Source organism: Dermacentor variabilis, chromosome 9 (genome assembly GCF_050947875.1).
Source record: "Dermacentor variabilis isolate Ectoservices chromosome 9, ASM5094787v1, whole genome shotgun sequence".
In the NCBI taxonomy this organism is placed as follows: Eukaryota; Metazoa; Arthropoda; class Arachnida; order Ixodida; family Ixodidae; genus Dermacentor; species Dermacentor variabilis.
Window position 1 is genome coordinate 151,189,859 of NC_134576.1, and position 19,511 is coordinate 151,209,369.

The 19,511-nt window shown below is 47.2% G+C and overlaps 1 protein-coding gene across 2 annotated transcripts in view; it reads left to right on the forward strand.

Moving 5' to 3' along the window:
- LOC142557840 (bile acid-sensitive ion channel-like) overlaps positions 1 to 17,577 on the forward strand; it is a 292,552-nt gene extending 274,975 nt beyond the window's left edge. Inside the window, exon 13 of one of the 2 annotated variants that reach the window (XM_075670040.1) lies at positions 17,141 to 17,577. In XM_075670040.1, coding sequence (XP_075526155.1) covers positions 17,141 to 17,353 — 213 coding nt within the window. In that variant the 3' untranslated portion in view covers positions 17,354 to 17,577. The remainder of the gene's footprint in view (positions 1 to 17,140) is intronic. The other variant, XM_075670041.1, reaches the window with a different exon arrangement.
- The last annotated feature ends 1,934 nt before the right edge of the window (positions 17,578 to 19,511 follow it).

Below are 19,511 nucleotides of genomic sequence, written 5' to 3' on the forward strand. Positions count from 1 at the left end.
TTGTTGCGTCGCTGATAGTGCTTCTCCGTCTTGTTTGTGTTTTGAGGGCAAAATAGGCAACACCCTTCGCATGTGTGGGATGGCCAAAGCTTCCGAGGAATGTCGAAGAAGAATTGTTGCAGGGTGGGGGTACCCGCCGTGGTTGCTCAGTGGCTATGGTGTTGGGCTGATGAGCACGAGGTCGCGGGATCGAATCCCGGCCACGGCGGCCGCATTTCGATGGGGGCGAAATGCGAAAACACCCGTGAGCTTAGATTTAGGTGCACGTTAAAGAACCCCAGGTGGTCAAAATTTCCGGAGTCCTCCACTACGGCGTGCCTCATAATCAGAAAGTGGTTTTGGCACGTAAAACCCCAAATATTATTATTATTATTATTGCAGGGTGGGGGGCTCAAATACCGGCGAAAACGTGCCGGCGATAGGGTTCTAATTATTCCCCGCAAAGCCTCATCAGCAGGAGCAACGTTGGCAATGGATCGTCGCTTCGGCGCGAAATTTCTCGTTCTCATCCTTTCCTTCGTCGCTTCGTTTTTTTTTCTCTTTTCTTTTTATTATTTTTTTACTCGATTGTAGTTAGACGCGTAAGCGACGAAGTCCTTCTGCAGTGCAGCATGTGGTTTAAAGGCATTTCGCTAAAGTTCGGAATGCCGTTTGCCGCTTATATTGTTTTCCGCTTCTTTACCGCGTTGGGCTAGCTAGGCAGCACGACTGCATGAGCGCATTGTGTTGTATGTTAAAGCTACAGAAGTTTGCAAGAACTGAAATTGTTAGTTTTATGTGGCCCGGTAAATCCTCGCACCAGCTGTCGCGCGCTTCATGTTTTTACATCTACTTTATGCGTGGCTTCGCACATGTTTAACTGTTGCTAGTTGCTTCATGCATAACTCTTGATTCTTTTGAGCTGCGAGGTTTTCACCCTGCCTCGTTTGTAAAGGGTATAAATCACGCTGTGTCTTATCGGAATGACACCAAGCAAGTGCTTCTTTAACAGCTTTATTCATTTCGCCCGAGGGCATCTTAGATATCGCGGTTTTTTGGGAAATGTGTTTAGAAAATAGGTAGCTCAGGGCGAGAATTGCTAATAGTTGCTGCATATGGTATTTTGTTCCATTTTTCGCTGAATAGTTCGCGTCACGTTTGGTAAGTCATCACACCTTGATGCTGTCTGAGCAGACTTAACACGACGAGTGATTTGTTTGTTTCACAACGTAGTCGCTTCTTGCAAGTGAATTTTTTACTCAACTAAATTATTTCTTATTATGCTTACGCCGCATAGGACTAAACCCGGCCTTGCCGCCAGCGCTGGATCTAATTTGACTGGCGCTGCTCTGCCTTTAAATATATCATGTGGCACCTCTCTCTAGTAACATTTAAAAAAAGTACTGCAACGTTAGACTATAACTTTGTACGTTTCCAAGCAGCTCCCTTAAGGAATTTAAGATTGCAAAAACTGCAGCGCGAACGGCAGTTCATCGGCGGTACAGCGCTAAAAACACGCGCTTTTATTAACCCGTGCGTTTGGTGGCTTCGTTGACTATAGTGTACGCGTTTCTATCAATAAATTCGCAATTATTCTTCTTCAGGCGACTTTCACTACACTTATTCGGCGGCGTCACACGTATTCATCGGCAGAAAAATCACAACGGCATATGCAGACATCGCACCGTGCAGATTTGTTATCTAAGCCTGCACTAAGGGTGCTTATTATTTGGGGTACAGAAGCAGTATTACGGCAAGTGTAGAATTAAAAAAGAACACGGTCGAGACATCGCATTAGTCAACAAAATTTGTCGGCTAGTTTACATGAGCTCCACTTCATGTAAATGGTCTTCATGGCGTTTGTCTGCGGGACGCACCTGGCGCGTGTGTCGACCATGTTGCCCCAAACACCGGTAACATCTTGTTCATACCCGCTCCCACAGAAGTCTGCGTCTTCCCTACAGCTGTCACCGCAGAAGAAGCAGTCTGGCGCCCGAACAAAGGACAAATCGCAGCCGCGAACTTCAGTCACCCTTGCTGCAAAGCGTTGTCGTCTGCTACTGCTCCCGCGCGTATTGTTGGAAGCGCCCGCTAGGTGGCTATCAGTGGCGCCTCTATAGGCGGTGCACGAGGCCTATATTCTAACGCGACAGGTCGCCGATCCACAATGCTCGTGTTGTGCGAGAACTGCTGGAAGAGCGCGCAGTCACACTCCTGGGGCGGCCGCCTCAATCCCCAGGCGCCAACATCATTTAAAATGTCTGGGGCTCGTTGAAAGTATCGCTGGCGCACCATCCCCTCTATCAGTCGCCCGAGGATAGGCTTCGATCCACCATCGTCAGCGACTGAGACGTGCTGCGAATGAACACGTCCCTGATCAAGTCATTCTACACTTCACTGCCTTCCAAGATGAGCGCTGTCATCGCTGCCGCTGGGGACATGACGAGATACTAACTGAAGTTCGGAGCGTGACGTGTCCAATTCCCCGACGGCGGGCAGGGTCGGTCTGGTGTAGTGAATGATTGTCGAGAAAAATCACTTCCAGCTCATTGTCTTGACCTAAAACATTCCTTTAATTGTATCCGTTTGTTTCATCGTGTTCGATCCCCATAATTATCTTTGTTGAGTGCTTTTGTTTTCCTTTCGAGTCAAACAATGACTGAGCACGTTGCGCGGACATCTTGGGGCGTCTTGTCGCTCCTTATTGCGGTAGCACACACAGTAAAGAAATATACGTGCACGCGCTCAGTACCCCGGCCTCTTTCGAAAGAACAAACGAAGCATGCTGTCAAAAAAAGTTTGTGGAACTCCATTATCGCCAATGAAGGCTCAGAGTTTGGCGACGCACAGCGTTTAGTAAAGAATGTCAGCTCAGTTCCCGCAGTACCGATGAAATCGGTGCACTGCCCCTGGTAGTAGCACGCTTCCCGACAATGCGGTCAGCGCGCGCCGCCGTAGCAGACGACGCAGATCACGACTCCGCCCCTCGAGCGCCTTCGCCTGCTCGAGCTGCTGCCGCCGCACGACTCCATTGCCTGCCGCATCGCAATGCAACACGTTCCGAGTTTTCCCCTAAATGTGAAACACACTGTACACGCTTCTATTTGCCTTTAAGAAGATCGGTACGCTTGACGATTATTTTTATGGCTGCAATGCGGCCAAAGGGCAGCGTCTGCTTAACCATGGAAGTGACGCTGAGCAGGTAATTGGAAACGACATCGTATGTGCCGGCGGAAAAATCGTCAGCACATACGATGCGGCACATACGAGCTAAAGTCATTTTTGCAGTTTCTCACAATATGTTTGCTACAGATCCGTGTTGTCTCTGATGGCGACAGCGGACTTCCATCGACACTGTGCGGAAATAAACAAGATATATCGCTACATAGCACAAGTACGACATGCGCACACCACTAGTGCGTCCCCTACAATATGGAATAGAGGCATGTTCAATGCATCGTACACATATTCAATTTCTCGGCACGCGTAAACTTCGGCTACTGCTAGCGCATACAACAGAAGTGGTTTCCATTTCTGGGCAGCGCATACACAAACGAAACAAGAAAGAAGACAGGACAAGCGCTGGTCGAACAACTTAAAGTTTTTGTATGAATAAAAGGATTATGGTACCGAGTAATTATTAAATTCACGTGGGTTACATATAAAAACCGTCATACACTCAGGAGCGATCAATGAACGAGCTCGCTTCGTTTGCCAGTTGTTTACTTCGTTCGGCGCACCGCAGTAATCCATGTCTGTCGTCTGCTTTTTTCGTACCATTTTCTTGTGAATCGGCAGAATTTCACTGGTGGCATCAACCCTTTCGTGTTTACATTGCTGTCGTGACAGTTAACAACACAATAATAATTTCCGGTCATCCGAAGAGGCGCCGTCGCAAACAAGAGACGTTTCGCACGCAGCGCGACCTGAACGTGGGCGCGACCGTGAAGGGAGGGAAGCGGCGGCGGAAACGTTGGAGATGAAATCGTTCCGCCAGGGGAGAAACGAGCGCTGGCGTCTAGGATGAAATAAATCCCCTTGATAATTTGAAAGTAGCGACACTCTCCTCCTCACTGCGCTTTCCTCCTCTATTCTCCTCACCCGCCGGCTGCGCACGGCACGCTATTCCTCCTGGGCTCCCGCGGACGGGCCGCAGGATTCTATGGAGGCGTGTTCTTTTCGGCCAGTTGCGCGCCCCACTGGGGTTCAAAATTTTGAGAAATGCTAATAACAGCATCGATAATGCTGAGGGCAACGTTTATGAGGAGGTTGTTTTTTTTCTTAAAGCCGTATGAACGGGGTATACCGATGTAAAGGGAGCTTTGGTGCGACTTCTATGCTCCAGACAATTTTTCTGCCACGTGATGCTTTACTTCGTGCGTCTGATCTAGTATTGCTTGTGACACATCCCTTTGTGCGTGGTTTATTAAGCGAAAGCCTTATACCTCTGTTTCAAGGTCCCGTTGTGAGCTACAGAAAATATCACGTGACCGAAGAAAGGCGGGAAGTGAACCAAAGCATGTGCAGCCGCGCATAGGAGATGATTAATGATTAGCAAAGTAATGATGATTAGTGATTGGATTAAGATGAATTCGGGTGTATAAGGAGCGTTAAGGTGGATTAAAGTTGATGGAAGTGGATTAAGGTGCATAAAGGAGGACAAGGTTGGATTAAGGTCGATGAGGATTAGGGTGGATGAAGGTGCGTTGAGGTGCACTAAGGACGATTATAGTGGATTAGGGCGGATTAAAGTGCATGAAGGAGGATGAGGGTGGATTAAGAAGGATTAAGGTGCATTAAGGATTATGGTGGTCTAAAGTGAATTAAAGTGAATGAAGGAGGATATGGGTGGATTAAGGAGGATTAAGGTGGACTAAGGTAAATGAATGTGGATTAAAGTGAATTAAGGACGATTATAGTGGATTAGGGTGGATTAAAGTGAATGAGGAAGCAGTAGGGTTGATTAAGGAGGATTAAAGTGCATTAAAGAGGGTTAGAGTAGATTAAGGTCGATGAAGGTGGATTAGGGTGCATTAAGGAGGACTCTCGTGGATTATGGTGGATTAAAGTGAATGAAGAAGGATTAAGGTCGATGAATGTGGATTCAGTGGATTAATGTGCATTAGGATGATTATGGCACTCTAATCGGCCTTAATACTCAATGAACCCTAATTCATCTTAGTCCACCCAAATCCACCTTAATGCTCCTTCATCCACCTTAATCCAGCTTAGTACTCTCAATCCACCTTAATACAACCTAATCAACGTACATCGCCCCTAATGCACCTTAGCCTACCATATACGGTCTTAATTCTCTTTATCAATCCACATCCATCATAATCCGCCTTAATCCTCCATCCACCTTAATCCTTATTCATACACCTTAATCCAACGTTATCCTGCCTAATAGTCCCAATCTACCTTAATACACCCTAATCTACCTCTATCAAGCATAATCCAGCTCCATGGTCCCTAATCCACTTTAATCTACCCTAATCCTTCCTAATCGGTCTTAATCCTCCTGTATCAACCATAATTTACCTTAATCTTCCTTTATCCACCTTAATCCTCCCTAATCCTTGTTCATGCGCCCTAATCCACCCTAATAGTTCTTAATGCCCTTTCATCAATCCTTCACCTTTATCCACCATAATCCGCCTTAATCCTCCCCCACCCACCTTAATCTTTATTAGTGCATCTTAATCCTTCTTAATGCACTCTAATCCACCTTAATCTTCCTTAATACACTCTAACCAACCTTAATCCTCCCTAATCCACCTTATGTTAATCACTAATGATTCATTAATTACCTTGGGTAATCATTCTCTTATGCAGGGGTGGACATGCTTTGGGTCACCTCTGACCTTCCTTGGGTCACGTGATACTTCCAGTTTACAAAGCGACCTTGAAATATAGAGATCTAAAGGCTTTCGCCTTAAAACAGAAAAAGAACTCTATGTTGACTAGCTAAGCCTCATCACCTGCATTACCACGGGTATACTTGCCACAAATTTTTTCAGGGCACAAAGCAGAATCTATAATGCTGCACTTCCGACTGAATAACAACAGTTAGCGACGTGCGAGGTGATGGAGCCCCAGAATATTAAGCATACTGAGGACAACCGCAACAAAAACACTGGTAAGCAGGCCGGAAGAATGAAAAATAAATGCAGCATTACGGGATGCATCTTAAAACTTTTTGTGCGCGAACAAACAGGGACGAAGGATGGGGACAACACAAGGACGAGCGCTTTCTAACAACTGGTTTTATTTTTGAAGAACTACCTGCTTATATACCCACATATCTGCGCGATCTAGTCAACAGAGCACGCCTATAGCGCATATGATACCCGCAGATCTGCGCGACCAAGTCAAGAGAGCACGTCAATATTACATATAAAGGCTAAACCCCATTAGCGCGATTTTGTGCGCGACAGCGACGAGCGACGGGTTTGCGCGACGGATCAGGCCGTCGCTTGAACAGATCGCTCGGTCTTGTCGCGCGGTCGCTCGGTTTTGCAAATCTAGAATTCGTCGCTCGTCGCCCGGAAGTGCTATGAGCGACTAGCCAATAGCGCAAAGCCGGAACTGGATGTACGTAACTCCAGTACTTCCGATTGTCGCACGGAACGAGCAAACGATTGAATTTTTATAGGTGCGAGGATAAGAACCTACTGCAAGACTTTCAGAAATATTTTATGCTGCTTTTTACAGTAAAATACATCAACTTAAGTTAATAAAGCACGCGTCACGCTAGTTTCGGCGCCTATATTGCTGCCCTCATACCGGCAACACTGGGGAGACGTCGCTCGAAGTCATCGCTCGCATGGGGTGCAACTTGTAGGCGACGAGCGAACGCGACAGCCATCTCCATCGCGTCGCCTGTCGCTGTCGCGTGCAAGATCGCTTGCATGGGGTTTATACTTAAAACTTGTGATAAAAGGACGTGGACAAAAGCCACCCGGTCAACCTAAAAACAGCAAGGTGCATAAAACATTAACCACTTACAATAAAATGCGTTAAAGATGCGATCATAGAAGCGAATTTTCTTTTTCTAACAATGAAACAGAAGGATGGCTGATGCATTTTTCTTTTTGTTTTTCAATCCAGTGTGCTTCCACAATTTCCCTAGCGGTTTGATTCCTATGCCTATACAAAATGTCTGTGCTACTAAGACAAGGGGAGCAATCATGTTCTTGGCAATGCATTGCCAAATGCGTACTGGGCGACCTTTCAGACTAGACAAGTGCTCCCTTAACCTCGTGTTAATGCGTCTCGCAGTCTGCCCTACGTACACATGACCACACGTCATAGGAATCTGATACATAACGTTCTTCGCGCAATCAACAAATTGGTTCTTGCGCGGATGTTTAACACTACATTCTTTCTTTACATCATCCTTACATTCGAACTTCTTTTTAACCTTAGAACACACACTACCTATTTTGTTTTTGCCGAAAATACCACTTTACTGCATAACTACCAGCCACCTTTTTAAGTCTGTGTGAAAGGCCGTGCACATACGGAATCACTGAAACCTTGGAAGCTACATCCTTCTGCCTTTGATTCTTTGTGCATTGTCCTTTATCCTTTTTAAGTTCTTTCATTAGTCTAGCGCACGACGCCAGCATCACAGCGAGCGGGTACCCAGCCTTTCTCAACCTATCAACTTGCTCAAAAAATGCAATCTCAAATGCTATCACAAGTGTTATATGTAATATTGACGTGCTCTCTTGACTTGATCGCGCAGATCTGCGGGTATCATATGCGCTATAGGCGTGCTCTGTTGACTAGATCGCGCAGATCTGTGGGTATTTAAGCAGGTAGTTCTTCAAAAATAAAACCAGTTGTTAGAAAGCGCTCGTCCTTGGGTTACCCCTATTCTTCGTCGCTGTTTGTTCGCGCACAAAAAGTCTTAAGATGAATGAATCTGTTCCAACTAGGCCGACTCGCAGTTATATTGCGGGATGCTTTGCTACGAGCTGTAAGAAAGACGCCTCAGCTCACAAACAACGCTGTTCTTTGTCGGAACAAAGTTATTTCGGCCAATGTCATGCAGCCAGTGCTTCCTGCGCAAGCAGTCACGCTTTCCTTGTGGTATCATAAAAACGGCATAACCATCTTCAGGCTTCTTGCTGCAGTTATATGCGCAACAACCCGGCATAGCGCTAGCACATAGAGCAGGAAACGCAGCGTACAACGTTCGCTACGCCTAGCTAAAGCGCCGAGCCAGCCGTGCTCTGGAGGAAAATGGCGCGAACGAAAAAGAAAAACACAAGCAAAACTCAAGATCCGCGCGTTTCCAGGGACAACGGCAGGGAGACCAATCGTCGTGCAGAAAAACGGGGCAAAACTGGTAGCCGCGGGGGAATGGGCAAGGGGCAAGGAGGAGACGTGGAGGTCGCGCGGCGGCGGCAGAGTTCAAAGAGTGCCGCTACTTTCAAATTATCAAGGGACTGTAGGACGAAACTTGGCGTGCGGTCGTCCATGGTCCGACGAGGCGTGAGCACACGCGCACACACGCTACGTCAAGTTGGCGTGAACAACGACATCTATACTTCTAAGCACGGGCGCTGCAGCGCTGTTCAGTGTTCACTACAGCGCTTCACTGTTGCGCAGCCAGCGTAACCGGACGCGGCCAACGCGATCCGACGTCGACATGGCTCTTGCACCATGGATGGATGGATGGAAGGTAGGAGCGTCCCCTTTGAAACGGCGTGATGGCAGTTGCCACCATGCTCAGCTTTTTTTTTTTTTTTAGCCGTGTTGTAAGTTATTAAAATTCGCCATTTTCTTTAAATACGTCTTCCTACACTTTTAACCTTATGTCACCTCTCTGCTTTTGTGCCACCAATCCTCCAATCGCTTTTTGCTAATTTCCACAGCATGTTTATTTACATTGCTATTGTTATCTTTGACCCCTAGGGCCTCAGGAAGCTTGACTGTACCCTGTTGCGACTTTGCACCGCTGCCACCACTATTACGACTTTGAGGTGGTCCCGTAGCGCTCGTCACCCGTTTCGTGACAGAGCGTTGGCAGCGAAGACTCCGAGTCAGGCGCCGGTGACAATAACGAAACGGACTTTACACACTATATACAGGTCATTATACAGGACAAGATCGGATAGGCACGGGGACCGAGAGCTCACAGCAAACGCGACTGTTCCCGCTCGGCGACGTCCGGTGAGACTGCAACGCGTGACACATCTCACTCCACTCGAGAGCGGCACTCGGCTCCCGGTGGGTCGGTGGATCCGGTTTTCCAGGCGGCGGCGTCGGGACTTATAAAGCCTCGAGAAACGATTGTTACTCAAACGGCCCAATACAAAGCCAGCACTCGACGGTCGTCCGAGAGGTCAAACCAGCGACCGCGCTGGCCACCCGCTTCGAAGTTGCCGTGCGCGGTGACCTCCAGGGAAAAGGAAATACGGCGCCGGGATGTCTAGCACTTTGTTGCACGTTTGGACATGTCGCTTGCCGATGCTTCTCCGGGGACGCCGCTGCCTGACTGCTCAGCATCTGGACTTGTCAAGGGAGAATTAGGGCGCTGTGCCTTTCGGCGCAGCCCCGGGTTTGTCCAAAGGGCGTTCGCAGGATAAATTCTGCATCTTGTAGATTCGGAATCCGGGCTGGTGGCAATGGCACAACAACCCGCATCGACATCGGGATGGATACCATAAAATTTTAGTATGAGGTGTTCTATTGTTTCTACAGATTTACCGCACACAGTACATGTGTTTTCTTCTTCGTTAAATTTCTTTTTATAGCTTCGCGTTCTAAGACATCCTGACCTAGCTTCAAAGAGAAGGGCACTGCCTCTTGAGTTATCATAAAACGCTTCCTTCCTGATCTGTTGTTTCCAGTCTCGATATAGTTCAACACTATGCTTCTTTTCCATTGAACTTAACCAATTTTTACCTTCCGCGTTTTTAACCTGTCGTTTAATGCTCTGTCTTTCTTCGTCCTCGTGTCTGGCATACTTACTGGTTAGCTTCCTAGTTATTTTCCGCCATTGTTAGTCAACGCTCTTTCTGTATAGGTATTTAAATACCTTAGCTGCCCACCTGTTATCGTCCAATTTCCTCAGGCGTCTTTCGTATAGGATTTTACTCTGAGCTTCCCGTGCTTAGAACGATGCCCAGCCCATATCCCCCTGTACTGCTTCGTTTGTGGTTTTCCCGTGGGCACCGAGTGCTAATCTTCCCACAGCTCTCTGATTTACTTCTAGTCTCGACTGAACCTCTGCCCTAAAACACAGGACCGCATTCCCGAAAGTAAGCCCCGGCACCATTACTCCCTTCCAAATACCTCTCAGTACCTCATACCTGTTGTACCCCACAATTCCCTATGTTTCATTATCCCGGCATTTCTTCGCCCTTTTGCTATGCCCTTTGTTTATCCATACCCCGAGATATTTGTATTCGGCCACTCGGGTATTTCATGGCCTTGTATTGTAAGCTCCTGATCTGTTGTATCGTTGAAAAACATCCCACCGGACTTAGATGCACTAAAACTGAAACCTTGACTGTCTCTTTCGTCTCCACAGTAATTTACCAGAGTTTGCAAATCTTCCTGGCTATCTGCTAACAGTACAATATCGTCCGCATACATTAAACCCGGTAGTCGTTGCTCAACAACATTTCCGCCTAATCTGTACGACAGATTACGCCCCATAGATTGCTTCATTGTAGCCTTCTTTCCATACTTATCATATAAAGCATGAACAGCAGCGGTGACAGAAGACAACCTTGCCTTAATCCTTTGTGCACCTCAATAGTTGTCGTGCTCTTAATTCCTTCCCATGTTATTTCAACATTATTTTCTCGATATATTTCCTGTAGAAAATCAATTACCTCATGACCGATACCTTCATCTTTTAATATGTTCCACAGGAGTTCCCTGTTCACATTGTAGTGTGCACCGCTTATGTCCAGGAAGGCTAAATACAGAGGCCTATTTTCCGCCTTAGCATTTTCTATGCACTGGGTAAGCACGAACAGGCTATCATCTAAGCGCCTACCACTTCTGAACCCGTTCTGAAGTTCTCCGAGTATTCTATTACTTTCTACCCATGACTGCAATTTTATTTCATCGCCTGCATTGTCAGCCTATATATAACTGATGTTATCGTAATTGGTCGGAAAGATTTTATGTTCGTCTTATTGCATTTCCCTTTATAAATCAAATTCATTTGACTGGTTTCAGCTGTGCAGAATTCGCTTATTTGTAATGGCTGTCTACAACGCTTTCCTTGCTTCTTGGGCCAAGTTCATTAATTTGATTGGAATTTCGTCTAACCCTCTGGACGTGCCTTTTGGAACATTTGCTTCCGCCTTTTTTCAGTTATGATTGGTCAGTTCTAAGCTGTTTTCTATTGTGCTATACTGTGTTGCTTCCTCATTTGGGGCGATTACCCTATCGTCTTTCCTAAATGACTCAGCTATAACTGAACCAATGTAGTTTACAGCGTCATCTCCCTCTAAACAATTTCCCTCGGCATCATGAATCTGTTCCTGCTTTCTGTGATTCGCTTTACCCAGCCAGCTTATACAGTTCCAGAATTTTCTCGACCCTCCTTTAATTGCATCGCGAACTTCAGTCAGCCAACGATAAGAGGACTGCTTTATTTTAGCCTGGACGAGGACCTGCACTTGTTTCATTTTGTCGATAAGATTCCTATTTTAGGCCTATTTCCTCTTCAGATAACTGCGCCCTCTTTGCTTCTCTGTGTTCCCGTTATGCCAACCGTCGTTGTTCGATGGCCTCCCTAATTTCCTTATTCCACCAGCTTCGTGGCTTCCTCTTTCCTCTCCAGCGGTGTACTCCTTTTACTTCTTTTATTTTTATACTAATTATTAGTTCTAACTGATTAAAATCCCGCTGTTCCATGGGATGTTTCTCTATTGCTTCCGCTATGCCGGCCGCTATTTGAGCTATTTGTTCGTTATTTACTTTTGCATACTCTTTTAGATTTCCCTGCATTTATCTTTTGAGCAGGGCTCCCAACTGTAGACTAATACGCTTATGATCACTTCCGAGGCGGTGCTTTCCCTCTTCGTCTATTTCTATTATTGCGAGCTTGCTATTGGCCTCGAGCTCCACCACTGGAAAAGCTGGCGCCACCGTCGGCGTGACGTGCTATTAGGGATCACGTGGACATAGCGGCCGCGTCGGCTGCTTCGAGAGCGCCGAAGCGAGCTGAAAACGAGAGTTTAAATTCCCTCGTACGCTGCGGTCATTTAGTGGCGAGATTTTCCCGCTTCGAGTGTCTCCTTTACAACGCTTGAAAGCACTACAATAGGTAGTGCATAGCTGCTTTTGAAGGCGCGCAACATGGTAGGCTACTGCTCGGTGCCGCAGTGTCTTATTCACACGTAGCCGCAGGACAAGGAGTTGCGTGAAGCTTGACTCGCAAAATATAAAACCGGCAAACAGTCATCGGCTACAGCTCGCGTATGCAACAAGCACAGACGCGAGGAAGATTTCTGCTACGGCGCCGGGTCTGCGATGTTCGGAAAATGCGCACCGAGACGCTCGCCGAGTCCGCTGCCTGACTAAGGTCATGACGGTTTGCTCTATGAACTTGTCGATGTGGTGTTGGGCTGCTGAGCACGAGGTCGCGGGATCGAATCCCGGCCACGGCGGCCGCATTTCGATGGGGGCGAAATGCGAAAACACTCGTGTGCTTAGATTTAGGTGCACGTTAATGAACCCCAGGTGGTCCAAATTTCCGAAGTCTTCGACTACGGCGTGCCTCATAATAAGAAAGTGGTTTTGGCACGTAAAACCCTATAATTTAATTTAATCTTTAACTTGTCGATGCTATAGATACTGGCAAGTTCACTGGAGTGGAAAGGGAGCGGTAAGAAGCACATTTAAAAAAAAGCATGGCATATGGTCATGTTCGTGGTCTGAATTAATGAACTGGATTACAAAAAAGAAGCAGCCGGAAATCGCACATTGAGAACACCGATAAACATACAGTGCGACGGAACTCGAGAAATAATATTGAAACGTCCAAGAATTTAGACGAAAAAAATAAGATTGAATCGTCGCGACGGCACATCACAGTCTCCATGGGCGTCGAAGTCTCTACAATGAAATTGTTTTTGAACAGCTCTGATAGCGCCCACGCAACAATGGTTGCTTGTATACTGTCAAATGCCCATATTCTGCGGCCTAAAGCTCATGGCACGGTGCGAAAACGCGCATGCGGCGAAAGCGAAACAGTGCGCGGACAAGCATGCAGACGCGCAGTCGGTCGCTGCGAATATGTGCGATCGCTGCATTGAAGCTTCATTCTGTTACCCTCAATTTAGTTATACAAACACTATAAGGACATATTTAACATAGTTTGCTCTCAGCGTTTGCCTATCTTTCACGCAAGAAGCTAGTTCGGGAGACTCCAACGCGGCGACCGCGCGCAGTGGCGTTCACTGTACGTATTCGGTAAAGAGATAGCGTCTGTAAACGATTCTGTGCTTTCAGTTTGCCCAAGATTATTGTTTGTACATTAAAAAGCTTCTCTCGTTTCGAAAGTACTTACAGAAATATCCGGGAGAGCTCGCGCGTGGTGTTTTCAGTGAGCGCTGACAGCAAAACCTATGAGGAGCGCGTCGCGTGATCCCTCATACTACGCCAGCGAGGAACTTCCGATAGATGGCGACTCTGTAACTCCTCGCCGCCAATAGCTTAAGTCAATGGTCGTTTGCCTGTTACGGGATTCCCACGGGATTTGTCCCTCGCACTTAGTTTCTCTATTTACTATAGGTAGGTTGTGTCGCTCACAGAAGTCTAGCATCAACTTCCCGTTACAATCTGTGTATCCATCCAGATCCTCGATGTGGCCATTCATGTCACCCAGCAGACAAATATCGGCACCTTCTCCAAACTGCTTTATATCGTCATTGAGACACTTCACTAGATCCTTGTTCTCTTGCCTGCATTTGTCCCCTGTCCCCAAATAAAATACTCCTAGCCATGTCTCTTTACCGGCAATTGTACCTGATACCCAGACATGTTATTAGCAATTTTATTCTTCTGCAATTTGTTCTTTGATGTATCAGCTCACCTACACGTCATCCCTTCCTCTCCGTTATTGTTCTGTTGCTCCCTTCCCAGACGTAGCCCTCAATAAACGGTGGGCCTTCTAGATCCCTGAGATGTGTTTCGCATAGCGCGTATACACCTACTTCTTCGTCGTTTAACTGCTGTTCTATTTCTAATCACTTCGCACTCTTTCTACCGCCTTGCATGTTTTTATGTACCTGATCCTGGTGTTAAATTTGTTTTTTGTAGTTTTCTTCCTGGAGCTCCTAGTGGCCATCTTATTGGCGTCAGCCTCTATTGTTGCACTTTCTACATTGTTCCTACCTACCCCTACGTCCTGAGGCGCAGTGGACCCCCTAAAAAAGCTACTGCCCGACCTGCCAGGCGCCAGCCGATCTCGGCTCCTGGCCTTCCATAAAGTGGATGCCATTTCGTGTAAAGCCTCCGCCAAAGCCTGCTCTATGCACTTCTCTGTTTATGTCTGCCACTTCAAAGCCTTTCTCCTGGCTTGGCTTTCTTATCTCACGATTAACAGCCACAACGTCCTTCGTAATTCCTCTGTTCCGTCCTTGCACCTCCGGCACTGTGCATACCACGATCTGGACTTGCTGTGCTATCGCCCTTAGATGGTCAACTCCCTCCGCTAATCTTTCCACTACTTTTGCTGCTTCGCCATTCAAGACATCATTTAGCCCCGCAGCTGCCACTACCAAATTGCGCTTTGCAACATTTCCAGAAAGCTCGCTTTTTGTTTCTCTCAGTACTGCGTCCATTGCCCTGTCTGGGAACGTCCCGACTGCTAGCCGCTTATCACCCTTTGCACGCTCCATTATAGCTCTTTTGCACCTCCTCATATTTGAGTCACCACCAATAAGTACTAGGGCATTCCCTTTTTCCCTCCTAACTTCCAGATTATGCTGCCTCTTATCATTGTGACCTCATTCCTTTGGAGTTAGCTTGTTCCCCTCCTCTCATCGCACCCGCTGGCGCCCCTGTGGCTGCAGCGTTGCCTCATTCGGGGCGTGTTGCGCTGCTTCACTATTTCCCGGCGGCGAGCCGACGACCGCTTGCACTGCCTTCCTGCATCCCACTTCGCCTGTAGGGTCTACCCTGGGCTTTGCCACCTACTGGGCTGGGCTTTTGCCACCGGCTTGATGTCTCGACCCATAATTCTCCGCTGCCCGCGTCTCAAGTGCATCTAGCCGCCTTTCCAGTTCTGCGCTCCTTTCCTTCTCTTCTGCAAGCTCGGTCACTGTCCTTACTAATTGCGCGGCCTGGACCGCTTCCACCTTGACCAAATCGTCGACTTTCGCCTGCAGTGCTACCCGCTTCCCCCGCTCCTCCCTCAGGTCTGCTTTAAGCTCTTCGAACTTGGCTGCCCAAGTTCCTTCCAGTTTTCGCACTGCTTCCCGAACACCCTCGCACAGCATGCACGTAAAGCTAGACCCCTCCGCGTCTGCTAAACTCTGGAGACTGGTCTCGTCGATGAAGCACCAGCGCAGGCGCTCGTCACACTGCACTTGCTCCCCGTCCCCCGCGGCCTTCCCTTTCTTCGGTTTCATCGCTAGGCCTAGGTACCTAGGCTCCATGATCAAGTCCGCCAAATCACTCCAGCAAAGCCGACCTCGACGGTTACCCAAACAAAAATAAAAATTTAGCACTCCCTACCACATGTAAGAATCACTTCGAAGAGCTAGCCGAGAGAATTAAATAGGCCTACCTAATAGGTCCCGCCTACCACCTAGGCCTAACGGGGAACCGCCAGACCCAGACAAAGCCGGTACGTTTACTACTCTTACCAAGAATTCAAAATTTGCGCCCCTACTCCATGCAAAAGAGGACACTGTGAAAACACTAGCTAATAAAAAGAAAAGAGTACTTCACTACGAACGACGTCGCTGAAGCCTCGACACAGGAACATCCGCCACATCCACCCAGCAGCCGCACGAATCCAGGCCCATCCATCGACTGGCGCGGAGAAAAAAATTGTCGCAGTTTCGCCCGAAAAGCGAAGCATCGGTTGCGCTGGCAAATTAGTAGATAGCTATACGAAGTTAGGATAGTAGTTTTACCGGCTTTATAATCTTGTAAACATTCGCTTACTAACTAAATTAACCAGTACGGTGCCACGCGAGCACAGGTAAACATGACATCTCACTCGATGACCGCTGAAACTCGCTGAAAAACGATGGTGCGAGGAATCGCGGTAGTAGAAGCGAGCGAAGTGACGTTGGTACAGCTCTCGCTACGAAACGTGGAGAGCACATCGCATACGAAGCTGCCGGCAATACGCGCACTCTGCAAACATCGCAAACGCGGGCGCACACTTCGACCACGCCGCAGATCGCTTTCAAGATACGGCGCCCGTATCGCCGCGCCGTCGCCGCAGGAGAAACTCCTCCGCCCCGCCGTCCCCGCTCGAGCACGCGAGATTGAGCCGCCTCCGCCGGCTCACCCACACAGGCTTTCCCTCGCACATACGGCGCCGATTTTATCGCCCCTGAGCTTTGTACGGAACCACACGGGAGAGGAGCGGCCTGCAACAGAGGCGTTGGCCATGCATGGCCAGGCGCAAACGCGTCTCTCTCCACTGAAGCCCAAACAAAGGGCCGCAGGTGGAAAAAGCAACGCTGCGCGGGCCGCGCGGCGACGCCGTAGTCGCGCACTAGCACCGTCCTCATCCACGATAACGCGGAGTTCGAATTATCGGTGGCGGTGCGGTTCTCAGTGTGAATTAGCGGGATGTGTTACATATTGCTTTCGATACATTGCTGGACCGATCGCGGCGGCTACTTCGAATTAACGAGCTTTTGCTGTAAATACTGAAATTAACTTGAACCAATAACTGTGATAATATGGCGAGTTGGGTTGACGTTCATGTTAGAGTTAGATCAAAGTGCACTGAAGACATGGATACAGAAAGAACGTAGACAGGACAGCGTTTGTTTCCTTTTCGGTTTTATTTCAGAGTTTAAAGAAATAACTAACCTTCTGGTTCAGTTCCAGTGGGTGAAAATATCTTTTTCTTTATTTTTTAGGGTTCTGTTTCGATACTCTGGTTATCATCGCAGGGTCCGTATAACCCATTTGTATAAATTACATCATGGCGCAGCAAATCGAGTTGTTCTCGTACCTGGGCGGTTTCATCGGCATATGGATCGGTGTGTCGTTTCTGAACGTGCTCGAGTACGGAACCCAGGCGACCACGTGGCTCTACCACAAGTACAAGGAGCGCAAGAGCCGGCGCCTCCAAGACTCCGACAGGCTCAAGGTGAAGCCGATCAGCGTGAGGCCCACGAACGGTTTCCCAGCCGAGCACTGGTAGTTGGCTTCAGAAGCAGGTGTCAAAACTTGTGGCCTCTGTTTGTTCATTGCTTCACACTTAGTGTGAAATTATGTGTTGATATTGTAGCTAAAGTTCACTTCGATATTTGTTAACAATTTCGATTCCTGCGGTACATCCTGTTATCTTCTGTAACGTGCGTTACTACATTGATGGTACTTTAATAAATAAACAGGCATCACTTGCCACTCATGCCTGCAGACTAATTTTGTTTCCATAGTCAAACATAGTAATCATGAAATTCATGCCTCAGTTTAACAGCTGCTTGTATGTAAAGAAACGGTTCCAGTCTTGCAGGATATTTTTCTGCTGATGCCGTACAATATCAGACACAGTGGTCTCCACAAGAACACTGGCGGAAATTCTGTACTAAAAATAACATGCATTTTCATCCATCTACCGAGAGTGCATTAAATCCTCAAACTCAAGTGGACGATTGCCAGCTTCTTGCACAGACATCTCAAGAAATAGGTTGTGGAGTCAGGAAAACTTCCGACAGCGAGATTCTTCATCACTGTGAGTTGTCAAGAGAAAAATTAAGAGAGCACTTGGTAGTTGTTGATGTACACTGGCTGTGTGTTGTGCCAAATCTCACTTCTGTAGTTATTACAGATGATCGTACTGCGCCAGTCAGCTGGTGGAACAGTAAGCCTTTGAAAGACTGTCCATGGATCAACCAACTTGAGGATTACACTCGGCCACCACATTTTCAAGTGCAAGTTCCGATTCTGCTCGTCATCATCCTTTATGAATCGCAGCATGTTATATTGGCATGACTGCCACTCAATTCGCTTACCACCCACGGGGACACAACATCGCTGCATCTATGGAGTGTTCATCGCTGTTGTTATCACATATCAGTTGCTATTCTTGCGTAAAGAGCAGCAACTGCTATCCTTTTGTGATGTTCTGCCCAAGTGGTTTTCGATTTGGACTCAAAGATATAAGGCATCTTATAGCTTATAGCTGTCTGTATAGGCCGATTGTTCTTGTTCCTGTCCCTGTTCTTGACAACGCCAAGGTGCTTTCTGCCGTTCTTGGAACTGTTAAACAAATTAAGCCTGAGCAGGACGAAGTCCGAAATGACCTGTGTAGCTTAGAACATTAGCAGGCTTCTATGGACATCAAATTAAAACCGCTGTTGGCAGGAATTCGGTCTCTTGAGGTTAAAATGATGTTGATGAAGAATACTCGCAATAGATCCAACGCAAAGTCACTGGCATCCACAAACCATTTTTCCAAGCAGCTGAGGAGTAGTGAAGCGCACTGTGATGACACTCACCACGCATAAAAAATGTGCAAAAAGTCCAAGTCAGTGATTGATTTTAAAGCTGTCATTAAATCCCATCTGCTGGCTTCGAGACAGAAATAGATTACCGTATTATTGCACAGGTATAATCCTGAAGAATCATGTGGTCTACATTAAATATACGTATATCTTCTGTGTACTGTTGTTTATCTGAGCTTATTCCTTTCTGTGCAGTGCATCCACTATGAACTGGATACTTTCTCATACAATATTCAGTGTCACATTACAGCATGGGTGTTAGTGCCATGTCAGGCTGTGCTTTCTGCCTTTAGCTTTGCCTTTCCTGAAGAAATGAAATTTAGGCTAGTTGGTAAAGATCCATCGCAGTGTAATAGGTGGCAAGCAGAACAAACATGACAGATCGACCATGAGTCGAAGTAACTTTTATGATTCTGGCACCAAAGACTGGCCAGGTCAGTAAGCTATAATATGATATTTATATCCATGCACACATGTTCACCTCATACTCATTGGTAGTCACACTCACTGTCTCTTACAGAAAATACCATTCACCGACAGTCACTCATGCTCATACATAACTCAATCACATTCATACTCGCAACCACTTAGAATTACTCGCACTCGCTAGAGTTTGTACTCATGTACGGCCTGGACCCTTAGCTAAAGCTGAAGTGCCAGACTAACTTTCAGTTAATAATCTTGTCATTAACAGTTCACCATGTGGAAACATGACCATGTAGCTAGTTTATTTTCAGAACATCCAATACACCTAGAGACTTCATGCTGTCACGTCAGTTCCTGCTTTCATTCTGTGATGTGAACCCGCTGCTGACCAAGCACAGGCGACACTTGCGATTGTTTTTCTTCTTC